Below are 18,170 nucleotides of genomic sequence, written 5' to 3' on the forward strand. Positions count from 1 at the left end.
CCAGTTGTGGAAGTTATAGGTAAAGCCATAATAAAGGGAGGGGGGGGGTATGGGTTTCAAAATGATTAACCCTGACCAATTACATTTGAAAAACATAATCCCCCTGTGGCAGATATTCCAAAATCTTCCACAGGGGTAGTGTGGATATCAATTGGAATAGTCCATTATACACCAGGGGGTCTAGATTTTGGTTTGGGTAGGGTGTGTAGCTGGGATTTCAAAATCATACCTCAAAATACACCATATTTGACAGACCCAAAAATATACAAAATGATTGTGAATTTGCCCAATTCTGAAAAATGATCACAAATTTTGCTGAAGAATCTACACTTTTTCCAGATTTTGGGGAAAATTGTGAAAAACACTCCATCTCTACACTAGTGTTCTAAAAATTGCAACACAAAGTTATAGCAAAAAACCCTGCCGAAAATGCACTTGAAATCTGCCTCAAAACACGGAACCCACCTTGCAACTAATAACCCCCCTCTCTATGGGTTATAAACACAGCCAAAAAAGAAAGTCTCCAGTAGTGCCATCCCCATTTAATCAGATTCGGATGAGTTTATGGCAAAATAATTTATATAATAATTTTCTATACACCTTCCTGCGAAGATTGATACCAAATTTGATATCAAAAGTTTAATCATCATGAGCAAAGGAGCCGTTGTTTGGAAATTCGTGCAATTTTAAAAATGACAAATTACGAATTGACCACGCAAAAATCAATGCATGGTATCAGCTTATTATGTGGCCTGAAGCATGCCCGTACAGGAATCATTGTACACTTGCCTGCGCACAATTGAAAGAGCGGGGTATTTGATTTGCATTTTGACATGCATGGGCAAACCATTAACCTGCCGGCCTATTCAGGCAACGTAATTCTTGGCACTCACGCTAGCTCTGCTACGTGATACAATTCCCTATGTCATTTTTAAAATTGCATGAATTTCCAAACAAATATTTCTATGCTCACGATGATTAAACTTTTGATATTAAATTTGGTATCAATCTTCGAAGGAGAGTGTATAGAAAATTATTATATAAATTATTTTGCCATAAACTCATCAGAATCTGATTAAATGGGGATGGAACTACTGGAGACTTTCTTTTTTGGCTGTGTTTATATCAACATAGTGATTCAATTGAAAACCAAAGATTGACTTTGGGTTGCATGAAATGTATGTTTAGCAAAGCTGTTTAGCACTAATGCGGTTGAGAAAGCCGAGCTGGAACTAGACAAACCAAAAATAAATACAGAAGTACAGTGCAGGACTGTCATTTATTGAACATCTTCACACAAATAAAGTGACCCCTATGTCAATATGTCTTCCAAATGAGGACCTTTGAGGGCACATTTAAACATGTTTTCACCCAAACGATTGGACCTTTCTGTGGATTTACACGCATCCGCAACCCCTGACTATGGGCTGGTGATAGACACTTCATTCCTAGCAGATAATTCAACAGCTTCAATACTTGAAAGACTTGGAAACAGGCGCCATCTTGAACCATGCAGTGAATACCTGGAGAACAGGAAATATACAAGTAAAGATAAATATGTAACAATATAAATCATATAGAATTACAGATTCATATGTAATGGTAATGAAATGAGAATAAATAATATTAATATCAATCATGTTTTTGAGTGCCAAAGGGGATGTTCATGAGTGCCCATGTGTACATGTGTTCTTTTCCCACACAACTGTGCAGTGTGATGTGTGTGTGGAGGGTAGGTTTATATTTATGTGGGGTGCTTGGTTGTGCATATGTGTTTTTGCTTTCTTGTAAGGCAATAAAAACAAATTAGTTCGATTTTCCATCGATGCTTGGCCGATCCACCGGGCATATTATTTATAAAATCAATGAATTACTATTTGTTAATTGTGATAACATAGTTATTTTTACCTGTAGTGATATTGAACAATATAAATTTAGCATTAATTCTGATCCAATTATTTGATAGTTCATTAATGATAAGCATCAAAGCAGCATCAACGGTCGATCCAAAGATCGTACAAATTTGTTTCTGGTGCCTAACAAACCATACCAAATCCATTTACCTGTTTGCTAAGCTGTGTGTCATTGTAATTCTCAACTTTCCTAGCAGCTTTACCCTGCATGACTTGCTTCCTCCATTGCCTCCACACCCTTCTATACTGCCAATATGTACACTAGAAGTGAGAAAAAGAAAATGGTTTGACAAAACTTAATTTCTTTATAACATTTTTTAAGCAATCAATCCCCACTGCTTTTTAAATAATTTCATTTTGTAAGGCCAACACTCCCCTTCCACAAATTACCAAAGAGGATGGTTTTTAAACCATCTTCTTAAAAGCCCTTCACCTAGCAGCGTCTAAGACTAAGCGGGACACACATATTATATGCAAGAAATTTATTTAAGCTACTTCTGTTTGTCCACATCTTTCCTTTGGGGTGGCCATTAAAGGAAACAAGTCTTTTGTAAAGATAAATAGTACTGTTTACTAAGAGCTGAATGTTTCCACCTTTGAAATAATATGCCCCATTGTAAATCACATTATCATAAAATGAGCACCCCTGTTTATAGATGAGTAGCATGTACATTAAAACCATATTATAACATTTGCTGAGTAAGACACCCTCACTAAATTTTTAAAATTCCTTTTTTACACGATTAAATTGTACTTTATTAAACCAATATACCCTGCAAAAATCAAGACTCTAAGTGCTGTAGTTTTGTCAAAATCCGTGATTTTAAATTAAAGGCTGATTCAGCGCTTTATTATTACGATGGAATTATTAGTCGAACGCATACACGATGTTCATAACACACAGTACGTCACGACGTGTGGGACGGTGATATACACAACAAAGGGTCGTACCACAACATGACCGAAGGAGTGGTACGTATTGGCGACATGTGCGCTGGTAGTAAATTCCAATTTTCTTTGCTTTGCCGTAGTTAGTCGGCTCAAAAATAAAAGGGGATATATCTGACAGTAAAATCTAACATTTTATGGCAAAGAAATGCTAATCTATTTTGTTTGAAAATGTTATAATATTGCTTTAAGTAGTCATACCATATGTTTGGCTGTTTTCTGCATTGCTACACTATGACGCCAAAGTGTTGAATATTTCCTGGCTAGTCTGTCTCTTCTAACAGTCAGATGCTTCTCCACCAACACTTCATGATGCCACAACTGAAGCACCTGCTTGCTACAAACAAGAAATGAGACACATGGAATAATTAACATAACATGATCATGATCATGAGAACATGGATGACCAGAAGATATCTTACCCTTCCTAGAATCCTTTACAATATGATGCATCACCTCATTACATCAAATGACACTCCCATTACATTTGTACAGGTTCCCTTTGTTTTTACTTTGTGAATAGATCTAGATCTGGATGTGCATTGTTTATTGAGGTACATTTCGTTACTATTGACCCATGTTGTACTAGTTAGAAAATCAGCACAGAAAATTGAAATGGAAGAAATGCATTATGGGAAGTGTAAGATATCTTTTCTGACGTAAGACTTATAGATATGAAGTGTGATGTGATAAAGCAAAGTGAGTCAATTGTTTCTAAAATGGGAAAGTACCATTCTCATTCTTTTTTCAACAAGATAAATATCCATATTTTAGGCACAATTAGTGAAGTACCTTTGACAGGATTTTCAGATTAAAGTGAAGAAAATTTAATGGAAAATAAATTAGTAACTGATTTATCCCATGAATGACTCTTCATTTATATGACAAAAAGTAGGTGGGATCAGTCCTTTTCAACAAAACCCATTATGCCAAAAAGGCAAATGCTTTATGTGGAATATATTTTACAGCTATCGTACATAGACACATGGACACATTTTGAGTATTTTACACTCTATATAATAAAGCTTACTCACCACATTCTTTGCTGGTAGTGTGCATCAGCCAATACAGCCATGTCCACTTCATGCTGTTTCACCCCGTGACTGATTCTTACAAACTTCCTCCATTGGTCAAAAGTCTTTCTTATGATCATTTTCCCATGATGCTTCACTGCACACTTTGTCTGATGAGCATTTTTCCACATATTGAAGAATGTTGCTGTGACAAACCTTTCACGAGAAATAGAGAAAATTGAATTAAAATTGAATAAAAAGAAGTAAATAACTAGAATAGCTATAACTTATAAGGTACATCATAAAAGCATCAATATTATTCTACTTGTTCACCATGCAGGTACAAATTCTCAATACAAATGACCATACAGGGATGATGTGAACTGATAAAACTGAACTGAACTGAACTGAACTGATGTGCCACAAACATGGGTTGCATTTTTGGTTTATAGGTTAATGAACGCGTATTACTTATTGGGGAGAAACTAGACAAAATAATGCATGCGCGCTGATGTTGATGCGTCTCATGCACGAGCCCCGAAGGGGGGAGTGCATTAGACGCATCAACATCAGCGCTAGTGCATTATTTGGTCTAATTTCTCTCCCAATAAGTAATACAAGTTTATTAATCTATTTCATACACAAGATAACAAATTATCACTAAAAATGTTGGAAAACAGAACCAAATATAAATGTATCAACCCGCCCGGAAAATGAATTAATCCTGCGCAACGCGAACGAAACACTGCGCGTAGTATGCGGAGTGCACAATATATACAATCAATGCATGTTTCGTACTTTTCTAACAGCTTTTCTTATTGGCTGGTTTGATATAGGAGTGTATGAAAGATTAATGAACCTTTTTTAGGTCAATTTTGGCATATGGATGGGCGATCATTTTTTCGAACTTTTCTCAATTTTATCAGAAAATAATCTCACTGTTACCTAATATTTTGAAAAATGTCTGACAATTTTGGGAAAACTTGTTAATTTGGTCCAAAAGTTTTACTTTTGGTATACCGATTTGTCCATATTTCTTGAAAACTTGGTAAATTGATGGGTTCACTTTGAAATTCTTAGTACACCCCTACCCAGACCAAACTTCAGTACCCCTCTGCATCATAGTTGTGGTTATAAAGCCCCTTGCCACTTACATACCTACAAGCTATTGCTGAAGCAGGAACTACTTGGTACATATGTATACTGATAAATTGCAATACTCCAGTACAGTGAGTGTAAAATGTAATCTCACAGATTTCTGCTGAACCAGTGGTTAAACTGTCCCCTTCTTTCCCCTCCCCAGTCCCTGGTATCCTAATAACATCTCGTAACTTCCTCACCAGTCTTGTCTTTCATAACTTTAAAGCTTGCTGCATCATTGCAGACTCTAAACACTAATCATGCCAATTCTAACAAAGCAATACCAAGTATTACACATGCATGCATGCTTCCCATGACGTAATCACCCTAAGGGATATGCACGTACAATTTCATTGGCCGGGCCAGCGAAACACCACGATGCAATGCTTGGCACGTGACTGGTCCTGGGGCTGAAAAGATAGGGTACCAAGCAACTTCTTTGTTCATCTTCACTCCTTTTGCTTGTTCCTTCTTTCCTCCCCAATATCTAAAAACCACTTGGAAGGTTAGGGTTAATATTCACTCACAGTAATGGCTTCGCTACCCACTTGCCCTACCATCTATGCCACTGCTTTTATAAGTCGTAACCCACCTAGTATCCTGATGACACGCAGTTCTCCAATTCTCCTTCTCCATCAGTCGTGTCTTCCATAAGACAAAAGCTTGCTGTAACCTCACTGACTCCTGTACTCTCATATTAGTGTCTACGCCCTGATTGAGACTCTCAATATGTCTGTACTTGACAAGCCATAGATGGAAACCTTGTTTGAGATGTTGTCTTTTTGATTTAGTCTGGAAGCTGGTGTAAAGCACTCGGAGGGATTGATTTCTGGTAATGATCTGTCTCCAGCTTGTTATGATCCTGAAGAAAATGTACAAAGTTGAATTTGAGGATAACCTTTTAGAATTAAAAATGAAATAAAGCATGCAAAATTAAAGTGTTATTATACTACACACTAGACAATTATAATATTCCATGGTCTGGTGTGTCTTTTATGCCAAAATATGATAGGCACAGTAACAACTCATAGATGACCAAAAATATACCTTCAGGTAGTGTATTCAAAAGAAACTCTGCTGTTCTCTTATGACCATAGATGCCCAGAGTTACTGTGGGTCTGAAATGTCATAGGTCGGTGAAAACAAATGCACCCCCACACATACACATAACCTACCTTCTCATAACATACACCCTGCAGTGTTCATCAGCTTTCTGTTTATTCAATAAGGCATCTTTCCATTTACCCATGATACTTTGCAGACATCTCTTTTCCCAAGCCTGCTGAATTTGGCACACTGTTTCCCGTTTTTCCTTGTTTCTGCGTGTCTTTGCTCTCCAGTGCTGTATTATGGGACGTACTCTGTCTCGTTCATGCTTCTGAACTTGCAGTACATACTTCCATGTGTGAAAAGCCTAGAATTATTAAACATTGTCAGAAAAGAAAACTCTTAAAACTGTTACAACTTGCACTGTGGACTGGAAGAAAGCATCAAACCTAGCTTGCCTGAAGATAAAATATTCAAAGTATGAAACATGGTAGGACTATGAAATTGCTTTTAGTTTATACCAAGTAGGCACCAAATCACAAGGGATAATGTTAAAAACCTTCACATATGGCAACATCAACTTTCACTTTCTAGATCTTGTTGGCAGTCAAGTTAGTCAAGCAGTTATGTCATCAGACTTCAGTGTGAGAGGTCCCCAGTTCAAGTCCCAGTGTGGTTGGAAAATGTTTTTGTGAAAATAATTATGCTAACTTGAAATTTTCACATGCCTGAGGACCTAGGTTTGATTAATGGGTGGGATTACTTTTCCTCCTCCCACAATGGCAAAACTGTCAGAAAAGCCTGTCTGACGTAGCTAGTTTTTATTGTTTTGTACACTGCAAGTGATAGTCAGAATCACAAATGTTCCAGCTGACTTGATCTAATATTCACAAAATATTGTTCAAAATACTCCTCTTCTTTTGTTTGCTTTTTCATCTGCCACTAGGTGGCCTTGGAATGACTGCCTCCACGAGTTACAGGCCTACTCAAATTGATAAAATCCCAACTTTATATTATCTATGTATACAGCTGGTAAAATGGATTTCTTGTTGTTGAATTCAACACCCAATTTTCACCTAAAGATGCCCACTGCTTTATTTCATGTATTTCGTCTCAAGCTGAAAGTAACACCATGTTGGATTTTGCAGTGGTAGATTCGAATCGTGCATGCTTACCTCACCCTGCGCAGCGTAGAAGGGCAATTTTGTCCGTACGCTGACGATGCAACCTCGTAAATACACCGATTCAAATCTGCCACTGCAAAATCCAACATGGAATTATTCTCAAGATGTCGCGACAGACTATACCAACCTTTTTCAAAGCCATGCGATGTCTATGCCTATCAGCTCTGCAATTCAAGGTCCATTGTCTCCACTCCTCAAATGCATCAGTTACCACCACTCTTTGTCTCCTAGCAACATATTCCTTGCAGATCTGACTACACCTGTATGCATTCTTCCAACTTACAAAGGCAGAGTTCAACTGATGAGTATCTGATGTATGCTGTAGGGTAGTCTGAGATTTCTGGAGATGGTGTTGTTTGGTGATGAAGTGTTGCCATCGAAGGAAGTATCTATTATAATAAATGAAACAAACAAACAAACAATGATAATACTGTGAAATTTTTATTCTTAAATATTCTTTGGAAACATGTTTGCAAAATACTTTGTCAACACTTAATTAACATTATGTTGGAATATTTTCTAGCAAGTTTTCAAAAATATTTTTGAATGTTATTATAACGTTTCTTACCCTTTATATTCCTGGCTTTTAAAGTTATCTGCAAAATGATCTGTGTTTGCTGAAATTGCTCTTGTACATACAAGTTTCATCAAATAAAATTACCTTTTAAACATTCATTTCATAATTTTCATAAGCGCTAACTGAAAATCATTCACTTAATCGCCCAGGTGCTAATTAGGTTGATTACAGTGTTTACCATGATATCAAATTACCAATGCCATGAGGGTCAAAATGCAAGTTCAGGCAGGTAAAAACAGAATACTAGTATATGCATGCCTGGCCAGCAGCAAATATATGGGTCACTGTGTGTAGTGTGCTGAAGTTCAGCCCTGATCACAGGTCCAATAAACCATAGATCTTCAAAAAGATAAGATAGGAACAAACTGTCCTGTAAAAGGGTCAAGCACACAAATTCTAGCAAAGAGGATAATAATTTTCATAACTCAACTTGAGGTGTCTATCCTATTAAGTGGTGCTAGTGAATGCCAGACTTCTTGCAAGTAAGTTTAGTTAAAGGTAGTACTACACCCCTTGATAAATTTGTGATTTAGCATTTTCTCAAAAATAATAACACACTGGTAACAAAAGTTATGTATATTATAGGGGCAAGGAATCCAGTTTTACACTGGAATTTCAGCCTGAATTTCAGTGACTCAAGACAAGCGGTACATTATTTATGATAAGAAAAGAGGTACCGAATGTACCCCATTTCTTAACATATATAATGAACCACTTGTCTTGAATCACTGAAATTTCAGTGAAGTCACTGGATTCCTTGCCCCTACAATATACATACCTTTTGTTACCAGTGTGCAGTTATTTTTTGAGAAAAATGCAAAAAGTCACAAAATTGATCAGGGGGTGTAGTACCACCTTAAGCCTTTTGACATCTAACACTGGGCATCATACCTTCCGCAATGCTCTCATTCTTTTTTACCGGTTGTTTGGGACAATTTTACAGTAGACTTATCTAGCTCTCATTCTATAGTAGTAATAATTTTGTTTATATAGTACCTGTATAACACAGTGTGGCAGGTGGCAGCAGTTTGTTGTTGCAACCTTTTTTTGTTCTCTTGTTAGTTTTTATTTTTGAATATTATTCCAAGGGAATTTTTGAGAAGCAAGCATGAAAATATTTACCACATATTTTCCACAAATGTGTGTGCATGATAATGGGACAACCTTTTACTCTTGCCTGCTCCCCACTTTTTCTCTATAATAATATTCAAGCAATAAAGAAACTAGCTTGTGTCTGACAATCCTGTCAATCAAACTCCCCATGGCCTGTGATTGATTAGTAATTGCATAAAAGGGAGGTTGAATCATCTGGCGCCTTCATTCGAGAAATGGAATTGCAGAAAATGGTGAACGATATCGGTACTTTTACAAGGCATCATAAGCAACTTTTATGTTGACATAGTGTCTGCAGCAAGCAAAGTTTCCTATTGCTAAGACTTAAGTTTTGAGATGGTTTGAAGGTGAAAAACTAACCATAAGGCACACTGTGTTGTGAAATTTCAATCTTCACAGCAAATCGTAAACAAATAGTATCTGAGTTGACAGGTGATGTCAGAGGTCAACTTTATTATTATCAATTGCAGTAAACCTTTGGCGAGCGCGTATTTTAAGCATACATCGTGTATTTACTGCGTTGGATGCACTTGTCTCTGATTGGCTGCTGAGGAGATCTGCTGTTGCCGAGTGGCAATTTATGACTGAACTGTGCGCCGTATGCGTTGTTCAGCTCAGAATTTGCAACGTCGCGGTAGTCACGCTCGTCAAAGGTTTACTGCAAAATACTATACCAACTTTTATTATTGGATGCTATTATTTTCCTGATGAATGACTTTGGTGCTGTTATACTTTTATTTCTCACAGATTCATTAAACAAGATGACAATGATGTTATCACATGAAGAAGCTGTTAGGTTCCTTACAGATGTCTTGAAGATAGATTCCATCCCAGGAAAGCTGACCAATGACAAAGCTGCCCTTCTGGATGAAATCTCAGCACACAAGGAGGTCTTTGTTATGATCACAACGTCTTCATGAAGCACCTTCTGGAAGCACTGGGGTTTGAGGCTTCTTTTAACGCGTGTGACATAGGACTGGATGGTCTACAAGACCATGTGTCTGTTCTTGTTAAAAGCTTAGTAAAACCTGGAGATATGTACTATGTTGATGTAGGCTCAGGAGATCCTTTCTTCCAAGCATTCCCAATGGATTATGACAAAGAATCAGCAGTGTACCAATGCGGTTTCCAGGTTTATAAGCTTATCAAGGAAGGGGAAGAAAACAGTTGGTGGCAGAACGTCGATAGGTCAACTGCACCGCTAAATGAGAAAGACGTCATAATTGATGGTTGGAAGAAGTATATGACCTTCACACTGGAGCCAAGGGAAATTGAATACTTCAGAGATCATATGATCAAGCATTTTGTGACCCAGGACCCTCCTATGCCTGGACACACATTTCTTCAGTCAATGCGTGCAGTGACCTATCCTGGGCAGAAGTTGTTAGCTATCCTTGGCACAAGCCTACTTCATGAAAATGATGAAGGGAAAATTGAGAAGACTAAAATCACATCTAAGGAAGAACTTGTAGGTCTCTATGGGAAACACTTCCCACAGCTTCCTGCTGATTTGGTTACAATTGCAATTGACAAAATGAAATACAACTTTGAAAAGTGAAAAACAAATTAACTTGGTGAAAAGTATAGATAGGACTAAGTTATAAATGTTTTTACATTTGGTAAGCCTACTCTTAAATAGAGATCAAATCTAAAATGCCTCCACATCTTCAAATAAACTTTGCACCATGTACTTTAAGTGTGGAAACTCCCATGCTTTTATCACAAAGTGCACAATTGTAACAAATTTGGGAGCTTAACAGCTACGGTACATAATACAAGTAGTAAAAATGGAATATTGCATGCCACATTGCCAGGCAGCAAAAGTTCAAGTTAGGCCTGAAGATAACAGGTCCAATGTACTATGAACATAGATCTTCAAAAAGATATGATATGCATGCCATGTAAATAACATAAATTCTAGCTACAGGACTAATAATGTTTGTTATTTCTTTCATTTCATAACTCAAAATTGAGGTGTCTAACAAACATCATAAATGGTATATATGAAGAGACAAGTAAGTATTGTTGCTTACAATCTTTGACATCAAACCTTCCACAATGCTCAATCTTTGTTACAAGGTTTTGGGGAGAATTTTACCATAGATCTATTCATCTCTCATTTTATGGTAGTAATCATTTTCTTTATATAGCAGTAAGCACCTGTATCAAACCTTCTACAATTCTTTCATTCTTTGTTACCATGTTAATTTACAGTATACTTATCTAGCTCTCATTGTATGGTGGTAATAATTTTGTTTATATAGCACCTGCATAATACCAGTACTTGTTTTTTTTTCAAGTTTACATTTCATGTACATATCCTTAAAACTTTTGAATCCATGCTTTCTTCAAATGTTTTCAGCTTTGACAGCCAGTTGCCATGGCAATTGCCATGAGCATGAAAGTTAGTCTTAAAAACACAGTGGTCAATCTGTCATCCTAACCCTGCAGCTGGACTTCACTTGGGTCACCATACTATATGCCCTCTGGCAATTCCAACCCTGATACTCACTCCCCTGCCCAGTTGACCTCCAGAGCACCAGGAATGTGTTGACATGCAAAAGGTCAAACATCAGCAGGTGTCGAGGTATATAAGATTAAATTATGAAATCCAATATCAGAAAATGAAACCAGTGAAACAAAATTAATTACCCTCGCCTTTCTCTAATCGAGGGTAATTTTGCTAAAGTTCTTTAAGGACCCGTCGACGAAATGACTTGATTTATAACTTTGCATTGATCAATTTATTTACTTTTGTTGTTCTCTTGTTAGTTTTGCATTTTAAATATTATTTCAAGGGAGGTTTGAGAATGGCATTAAATTATTTACCTTTGATAACTAGATGGTTTGCATGTTTGAAGGTGAAAACCTAACCATAGGGCATGCTGATATTGTGAAATTTCAATCATCACAATAAATGGTAAATACATAGTATCTGAGTTTGACTTTTATTCTAGGATACTATTATTTTCCTGATGAATGACAATTTCTCAGATTCATTAAACCAAGATAGAAATGATGTTATCAAATGATGAAGCTGTTCTAAGTTCTTTACAGAAACCTTGCAGATAGATTCCATCCCAGGCCAAATGTTGCAGGATTGATGCTCAGATAGATTCCATCCCAGGCCAAATGTTGCAGGATTGATGCTCAGATAGATTCCATCCCATGCCAAATGTACCAAGATTGATGCTCTGCATGTTACGATAATTTGTTTTAAATTTGGCTGAATCCGGATTCATAACGTTGCACATAAATTACTTTGAATATAACAAGTGATCAATATCTTTAGTTCTAGATGGCAGCATATCAATTTTAAAGGTGTTTAGTGTGATAAGTAAGCAAAAGAGGGCGTCATACTGGGTTAGATAACGGTGCAGTGCAATATGGTCGATGCTGATCACCATTTAAAAAACTGATGTGCTGCCCTGGTCCCCTATTCTCCAATTCAAAATAATTCATGCAAAACAAAAAGACCAATCAGGGTTCAGCCGTCTGCCGAATTCTCAACTTTAAAACTTTAAAGAATGGTGCTATTAAACTTTTCTTTCATTCTCACAGATTCATTAAACCAAGATGTCAATGCTATCAAATAAAGAAGCCCTTCAGTTTCTTCATGAAATCTTGAACATAAATTATATCAAAGACAAGCTGACCAATGACAAAGCTGGCCTTCTAAATGAAATCATCAACATCTACCAGCAGAAGATTCCATATCAATCAATAACTGTAATATCCAGGAGAGACGAAGATCAACGTCTATCTACAATGGATGACATCAAGGCCCAAATTCTCAGTACACAAGGAGGCCTTTGTTATGATCACAATGTCTTCATGAAGCATCTCCTGTCAGCGCTAGGGTTTGAAGTTTTTTTTAATGCATGTGCCATAGGATTGAATGGTGTTAGCCATGTGTCAATTCTTGTTAAAAACTTAGTAAAACCCAAATATATGTACTATGTTGATGTTGGCGCTGAAGATCCTTTCTTCCAAGCCATCCCACTGGATTTTGACAAAGAATCACCAGTGTACAAATGTGGTTTCCAGTTCTATAAATTTGTTAAGGAAGGCGAAGAGTTCAGTTGGTGGCAGAAGGTCAATAGGTCATATTCAACTGTAGCCCTAAATGAGAAAGACATCATAATTGATGGCTGGAGGAAGTATATGATCTTCACATTGGAGCCAAGAGAAACTGAGTACTTCCGAAATCAAATGTGTGTGATCAGACACTATGTGACCCAGAAACCTCCTATGCCTGGACTAACTCTGCTCCAGGTGATGCATGCAGTGGCATATCCTGGGCAGAGGCTGTTAGCTATCCGTGGCACAAGCCTACATCGTGAAAATGATGAAGGGAAAATTGAGAAGACTAAAATTATATCTAAAGAAGAACTTGTAGATCTGCATACCAAATACTTCCCACAGCTTCCTGGTGATTTGGTTAAAATTGCAATTGACAAAATGAACTACAACTTTGAAAAGTAAAGAATGAATTAACTTGGTGAAAAGCATAGGACAGACTTATAGATGTGGTGACAATGTTTTAGTACGTCTATACTGTACATGTACTATTAGTGAGAGTTTTCCTACTCATTTTGTGTCATGCAAGAAAAAACAAATGCAAGTACACAAGTACTTGCAAGTACACAAGAAATTAAATACTTCATTGTCGGCACTATGTGACACGATCTGGTCCATGGGGGCCAAAAGCGGCAAAATTTGAAACTGAGATAATTAGGTAAAACATAGAGTAAAAAACATTAAAATACATAAGAAAATATACATCAAAAACTTCATAACTTTAGAACAAGTATGCTAGACCTTTGGTGTTTTCAGTAAATGATAGCCTATTGTATGTGTAATGTAATAATTACAGTAACTCAATTTTCAAAAATGCCTTCTTTGGCCCCCATGGACCAGATCGTGTCACATATATACATGTATAAAGGGTTAATAATGTCCTTTTGTTGATATAATTTTATGAAATTGCAGGCACCTGTGTTCATATTATGCGACTTTGCTGAGTTTTTATTCATTTTTGCATTCTGATTACAAAGAAGAGAAAATTAGAGTAAAATTGTGGCATATACTCAAGATTTTGAATGTGTAGACTTGTTCCAAGTCATTGATTTTTGAGACTTGATTGTCAGAAATGTGCCGAAAATGCATCTTTTTGACTCTTTTTTCAAGAAATTAGTGAACTTTCTTTTTTTATCTCCAGTTAGTATGAAATGAATGATTAGGATTGAGCTATGTTTCATTCAGCAAAATTTGCTAATATATTTTTAATTCCCCCAAATTAGTGCTGTATTTTTCTGGAATAGGGAGTAGGTCGATTACAGTGTATACAATGATTCCAAATTACCAATACCATGCGAGTCCAAAATGCAAAGCCAAGTGGGTTACAATAGAATATTGCATGCCTGGCAGCACAAGTACAGGTCATTGTGTGGTCATATGTGGGTAAGTCATATAACAGGGCCAATATACCATGAAAATAGATCGTCAAAAAGTTACGATATACATGTCATGTAAATCGGTTACGCACAGATATTCTAGCTACGGGACTAATATTGTTGTTTCTTTCATTTCATAACTCAAACTTGAGGTGTCTAACAAACATCAGTGGTATCTGTGAATAACAGACGAGTAAGTATTATTGCTTACAATCTTTGACATCAAATCTTCCACAATGCTCATTCTTTGTTACCAGGTTTTTTGGGAGAATTTTACCATATATCTATTTATCTCTACGTGTATGGTAGTAATCATTTTCTTTATATAGCAGTAAGCACCTGTATGATACCGAGTAGCAGTATTCATTATTGCAACCTGCTGTTTTTTCATAGTTTTCATGGTAGTACTGTAGTTAAAAGTTTATTTATAATTTTGTCTTCATCAATTTATTTACTTTTGTTGTTCTCTTGTTAGGTTTGTATTTTAAATATTATTTTAAAGGAAGTTTAGAGAAGCAGACATGAAAATATTTATCATATTTAACAAATGTGTAAGCATAATAATGGGATACCTTGTTATTCTTGCCTGTCGAGTCGACCCCCGCCCTTGCTCTATAATAAAAAGTCAACAATAAAATGGTTAACGCTGTCGGTACTTTTGCAAGACAAAAAGCAACTTTTCTGGGCAGTTGACATAATGGTTACGGTTCGTTATCTCTAAGGACCGCTATCTCTAAGGTTCGCTATCCCTAAGGTTCGTTATCACTAATTACGAAAAAGGTCCACTTTATACCTAAGGTTCAATATCACTAATTTTGAAAAAGGTTCGGTATTCCTAAGGTTCGATATCACTAATTTTAAATAAGGTTCGCTATCTCTAATTTTAAATAAGGTCCGCTATCACTAATTTATTGAAGGTTCGCTATCTCTAAGCGTCGCTATCACTAATTTAAAATAAGGTCCGCTATCTCTAATTTTAACAATCCCGGTATCCCTAAGGTTCGCTATCTCTAATTTCAAATAAGGTCCGCTATCTCTAAGGTTCGTTATACCTAAGGTTCGCTATCACTAATTTCAAATAAGGTTCGCTATCTCTAATTTCAAACAAGGTTCGCTATCTCTAATTCATAACAAGGTTCGCTATCTCTAATTTTAAATAAGGTTCGCTATCTCTAATTTTAAATAGGGTATAGATAGCGGATCTTATTTGAAATTAGAGATATCAGACCTTATTTAAAATTAGAGATAGCGGACCTTTTTTTAAATTAGAGATAGCGGACCTTTTTTCTTAATTAGAGATAGCGGACCTTATTTAAAATTAGAGATAGTGGACCATATTTAAGATTAGTGATAACGAACTTTGGGTATAGCGAACCCTAATCAAAATTAGTGATAGCGAACCTTAGAGATAGCGAACCTTAATTAATTAGGGATAGCGAACCCTAAACAAAATTAGGGATAGCGAACCTTAGAGATAGCGAACCTTCAATAAATAAGTGATAGCGGACCTTATTCAAAATTAGTGATAGCGAACCTTATTTTAAATTAGTGATAGCGAACCTTATTTTAAATTAGTGATATCGAACCTTAGCATTAGCGAACCTTATTCTAAATTAGTGATATCGAACCTTAGAAGTAGCGGACCTTTTTTAGGTATAGCAAACCCTTTTCTCTATTAGAGAGAGCGGGATTCTGATCTCCATACACTTTACACGTTAGTGATAGCGAACCTAGAGATAGCGAACCTTAGAGATAGCGGTCCTTAGAGATAGCGGGATGTCACCGACATAATGCCTTCAGGAAAGAAAGTTTCCTGTAACTAAAACAAAACGAGATGGTGTGCATGCTTGAAGGTAAAAACCTAGCCATAGGGTTATTTCACATGTTGTGAAATTTCAATCATCACAACAAATCATAAATACAAATTATCTGAGTTTGATTGACAGTTGATGTCAGATGTGAACTTGTTTCTTTATTACCAACTTTTATTATTGAATATTATTTTCTTACTGATGAATGACACGTAATGTTGCTATCAAATTTTTAATTCTCACAGATTCATTAAAACAAGATGACAATGATGTTATCACATGAAGAAGCTGTTAGGTTCCTTACAGATGTCCTGAAGATAGATTCCATCCAAGGAAAGCTGACCAATAACAAAGCTGCCCTTCTGAATGAAATCATCAACATCTACCAGCAGAATATTCCGTTCCAATCATTAACTGTAATATCCCGGAGAGACGAAGATCAACATCTATCTACAATTGATGACATCAAGGACCAAATTCTCAGCACACAAGGAGGTCTTTGTTATGATCACAACATCTTCATGAAGCACCTTCTGGAAGCACTAGGTTTTGAGGTTTCTTTTAATGCATGTGACATAGGACTGGCTGGTCTACAAGACCATGTATCTGTTCTTGTTAAAAACTTAGTAAAACCTGGAGATATGTACTATATTGATGTTGGCTCAAGCAATCCTTTCTTCCAAGCCATCCCACTGGATTTCAACAAAGAATCACCTGTGTACAAGTGCGGTTTCCAGGTCTATAAGTTTATCAAGGAAGGAGAAGAGATCAGTTGGTGGCAGAAGGTCAATAGGTCATATTCACCTGCACCCATAAATGAAAATGACATCATAATTGATGGTTGGAAGAACTTTATGATCTTTACATTGGAGCCAAGGGAAATTGAGTACTTCAGAGATCATATGATCAAGCACTATGTGACCCAGAACCCTCCTATGCCTGGAATCACATTTCTTCAGTCAATGCGTGCAGTGGTCTTTCCTGGGCAGAAGTTGTTAGCTATCCGTGGCACAAGCCTATTTCATGAAAATGATGAAGGGAAAATTGAGAAGACTAAAATCACATCTAAGGAAGAACATGTAGGTCTCTATGGGAAATACTTCCCACAGTTGCCTGCTGATTTGGTTGAAATTGCTATTGACAAAATGAAGTACAACTTTGAAAAGTGATGAATAAGTAACTTGGTGAAAAGCATAGGGTTGACTTATAGATAAGGTGACAATGTGTTTGCATTTGGTACGCCTGTTGGTTGAGATAAAAACTCAAAAGTCTACATGGAGAAAGTTGATTTTGTTGTGCATCAACTTCAGTTTCAAACAAATAATACCAACAATTAGAAAGAAAAAGAGCAAGGTACACCAACTTCATGTGGGGAAACAAGTAAAATATAGACCGTACGAATGCATACCAACAATGCTTAGCATCAAACTTGTCTACATTTAGTACAACCTAAATAATATCAGAAAATTAATCAACAAAGGTTTAAATTTTTACAAAATGATTTCATTATTTATGAATATTCATCAGATAAGATTCCACGTGGTCTGCCATAGACACTACAGATGGTGTCCTGAATATAAACATGTGACGTCATTGGTCAACTCATCTACACAACCAGTATCTACTGTATCAAAAGCATAAATATTTGAAGTTGGATATTTTAAATTTAAGGAATAATATCTAAACTGACTACTTTGATGGCACTGTCTTAAAGGGGCACTACATGATTCTAGCATCCATGAAAAAAGATTATTTCCAAATTTCAGTTGATTGAGATATTGAATTTACAAGTTAGGCATAATTGCATTGTATGCACTAATATTACAGTGCCCAATATGCCAATGTGTTGTAATTTCTGTCTGTCTATACTTAGAAAATACAAATTGGACAATGTCTCTGTCAAACAACGGAATTTGGGTTCTAGGCTGCTGATGGTATAAAAACCTCAGCACTTTTGGAGTAAAGTGT

At 36.4% G+C, this 18,170-nt stretch overlaps 4 protein-coding genes across 4 annotated transcripts; 3 read left to right on the forward strand and 1 right to left on the reverse strand.

Annotated features, from left to right (window-relative positions):
• Nucleotides 1-1,126: 1,126 nt before the first annotated feature.
• Nucleotides 1,127-4,084, reverse strand: LOC140156686 (uncharacterized). The gene is made up of 4 exons (XM_072179624.1): nucleotides 3,896-4,084; nucleotides 3,063-3,198; nucleotides 2,064-2,174; nucleotides 1,127-1,523 (listed from the first exon to the last, which is right to left on the reverse strand). Exons 1-4 carry the CDS (start codon nucleotides 4,063-4,065, stop codon nucleotides 1,470-1,472), a joined length of 471 nt encoding a protein of 156 aa, XP_072035725.1. The 5' UTR covers nucleotides 4,066-4,084; the 3' UTR covers nucleotides 1,127-1,469.
• A 3,917-nt stretch (nucleotides 4,085-8,001) lies between these two features.
• On the forward strand, nucleotides 8,002-10,493 carry LOC140157581 (arylamine N-acetyltransferase-like). The gene is made up of 2 exons (XM_072180820.1): nucleotides 8,002-8,051; nucleotides 9,815-10,493. Exons 1-2 carry the CDS (start codon nucleotides 8,002-8,004, stop codon nucleotides 10,491-10,493), a joined length of 729 nt encoding a protein of 242 aa, XP_072036921.1.
• A 2,018-nt stretch (nucleotides 10,494-12,511) lies between these two features.
• Nucleotides 12,512-13,420, forward strand: LOC140157582 (uncharacterized). Its single transcript, XM_072180821.1, has one exon. The coding sequence runs from the start codon at nucleotides 12,512-12,514 to the stop codon at nucleotides 13,418-13,420; it is 909 nt and encodes a 302-aa protein (XP_072036922.1).
• A 3,042-nt stretch (nucleotides 13,421-16,462) lies between these two features.
• On the forward strand, nucleotides 16,463-17,371 carry LOC140157583 (uncharacterized). The gene has a single exon (XM_072180822.1). It carries the CDS (start codon nucleotides 16,463-16,465, stop codon nucleotides 17,369-17,371), a length of 909 nt encoding a protein of 302 aa, XP_072036923.1.
• Nucleotides 17,372-18,170: the final 799 nt, after the last annotated feature.

The sequence above is a fragment of the Amphiura filiformis genome, chromosome 7 (genome assembly GCF_039555335.1).
Source record: "Amphiura filiformis chromosome 7, Afil_fr2py, whole genome shotgun sequence".
Classification (NCBI taxonomy): Eukaryota; Metazoa; Echinodermata; class Ophiuroidea; order Amphilepidida; family Amphiuridae; genus Amphiura; species Amphiura filiformis.

Bases quoted from the DNA above. Each gene is read 5' to 3' on its own strand.
- LOC140156686 (XM_072179624.1), bottom strand. From the start codon at position 4,065: ATGTGGAAAAATGCTCATCAGACAAAGTGTGCAGTGAAGCATCATGGG. The intron at 2,175-3,062 runs GTATGACTACTT...TCTCACTTCTAG, and splicing joins AGAAAACAGCCAAACATATG to TGTACATATTGGCAGTATAG. The intron at 1,524-2,063 runs GTAAATGGATTT...CCTGTTCTCCAG, and splicing joins ACACACAGCTTAGCAAACAG to GTATTCACTGCATGGTTCAA.
- LOC140157581 (XM_072180820.1), top strand. From the start codon at position 8,002: ATGATATCAAATTACCAATGCCATGAGGGTCAAAATGCAAGTTCAGGC. The intron at 8,052-9,814 runs GTAAAAACAGAA...ATGAAATCTCAG, and splicing joins CAAAATGCAAGTTCAGGCAG to CACACAAGGAGGTCTTTGTT.
- LOC140157582 (XM_072180821.1), top strand. From the start codon at position 12,512: ATGTCAATGCTATCAAATAAAGAAGCCCTTCAGTTTCTTCATGAAATC.
- LOC140157583 (XM_072180822.1), top strand. From the start codon at position 16,463: ATGACAATGATGTTATCACATGAAGAAGCTGTTAGGTTCCTTACAGAT.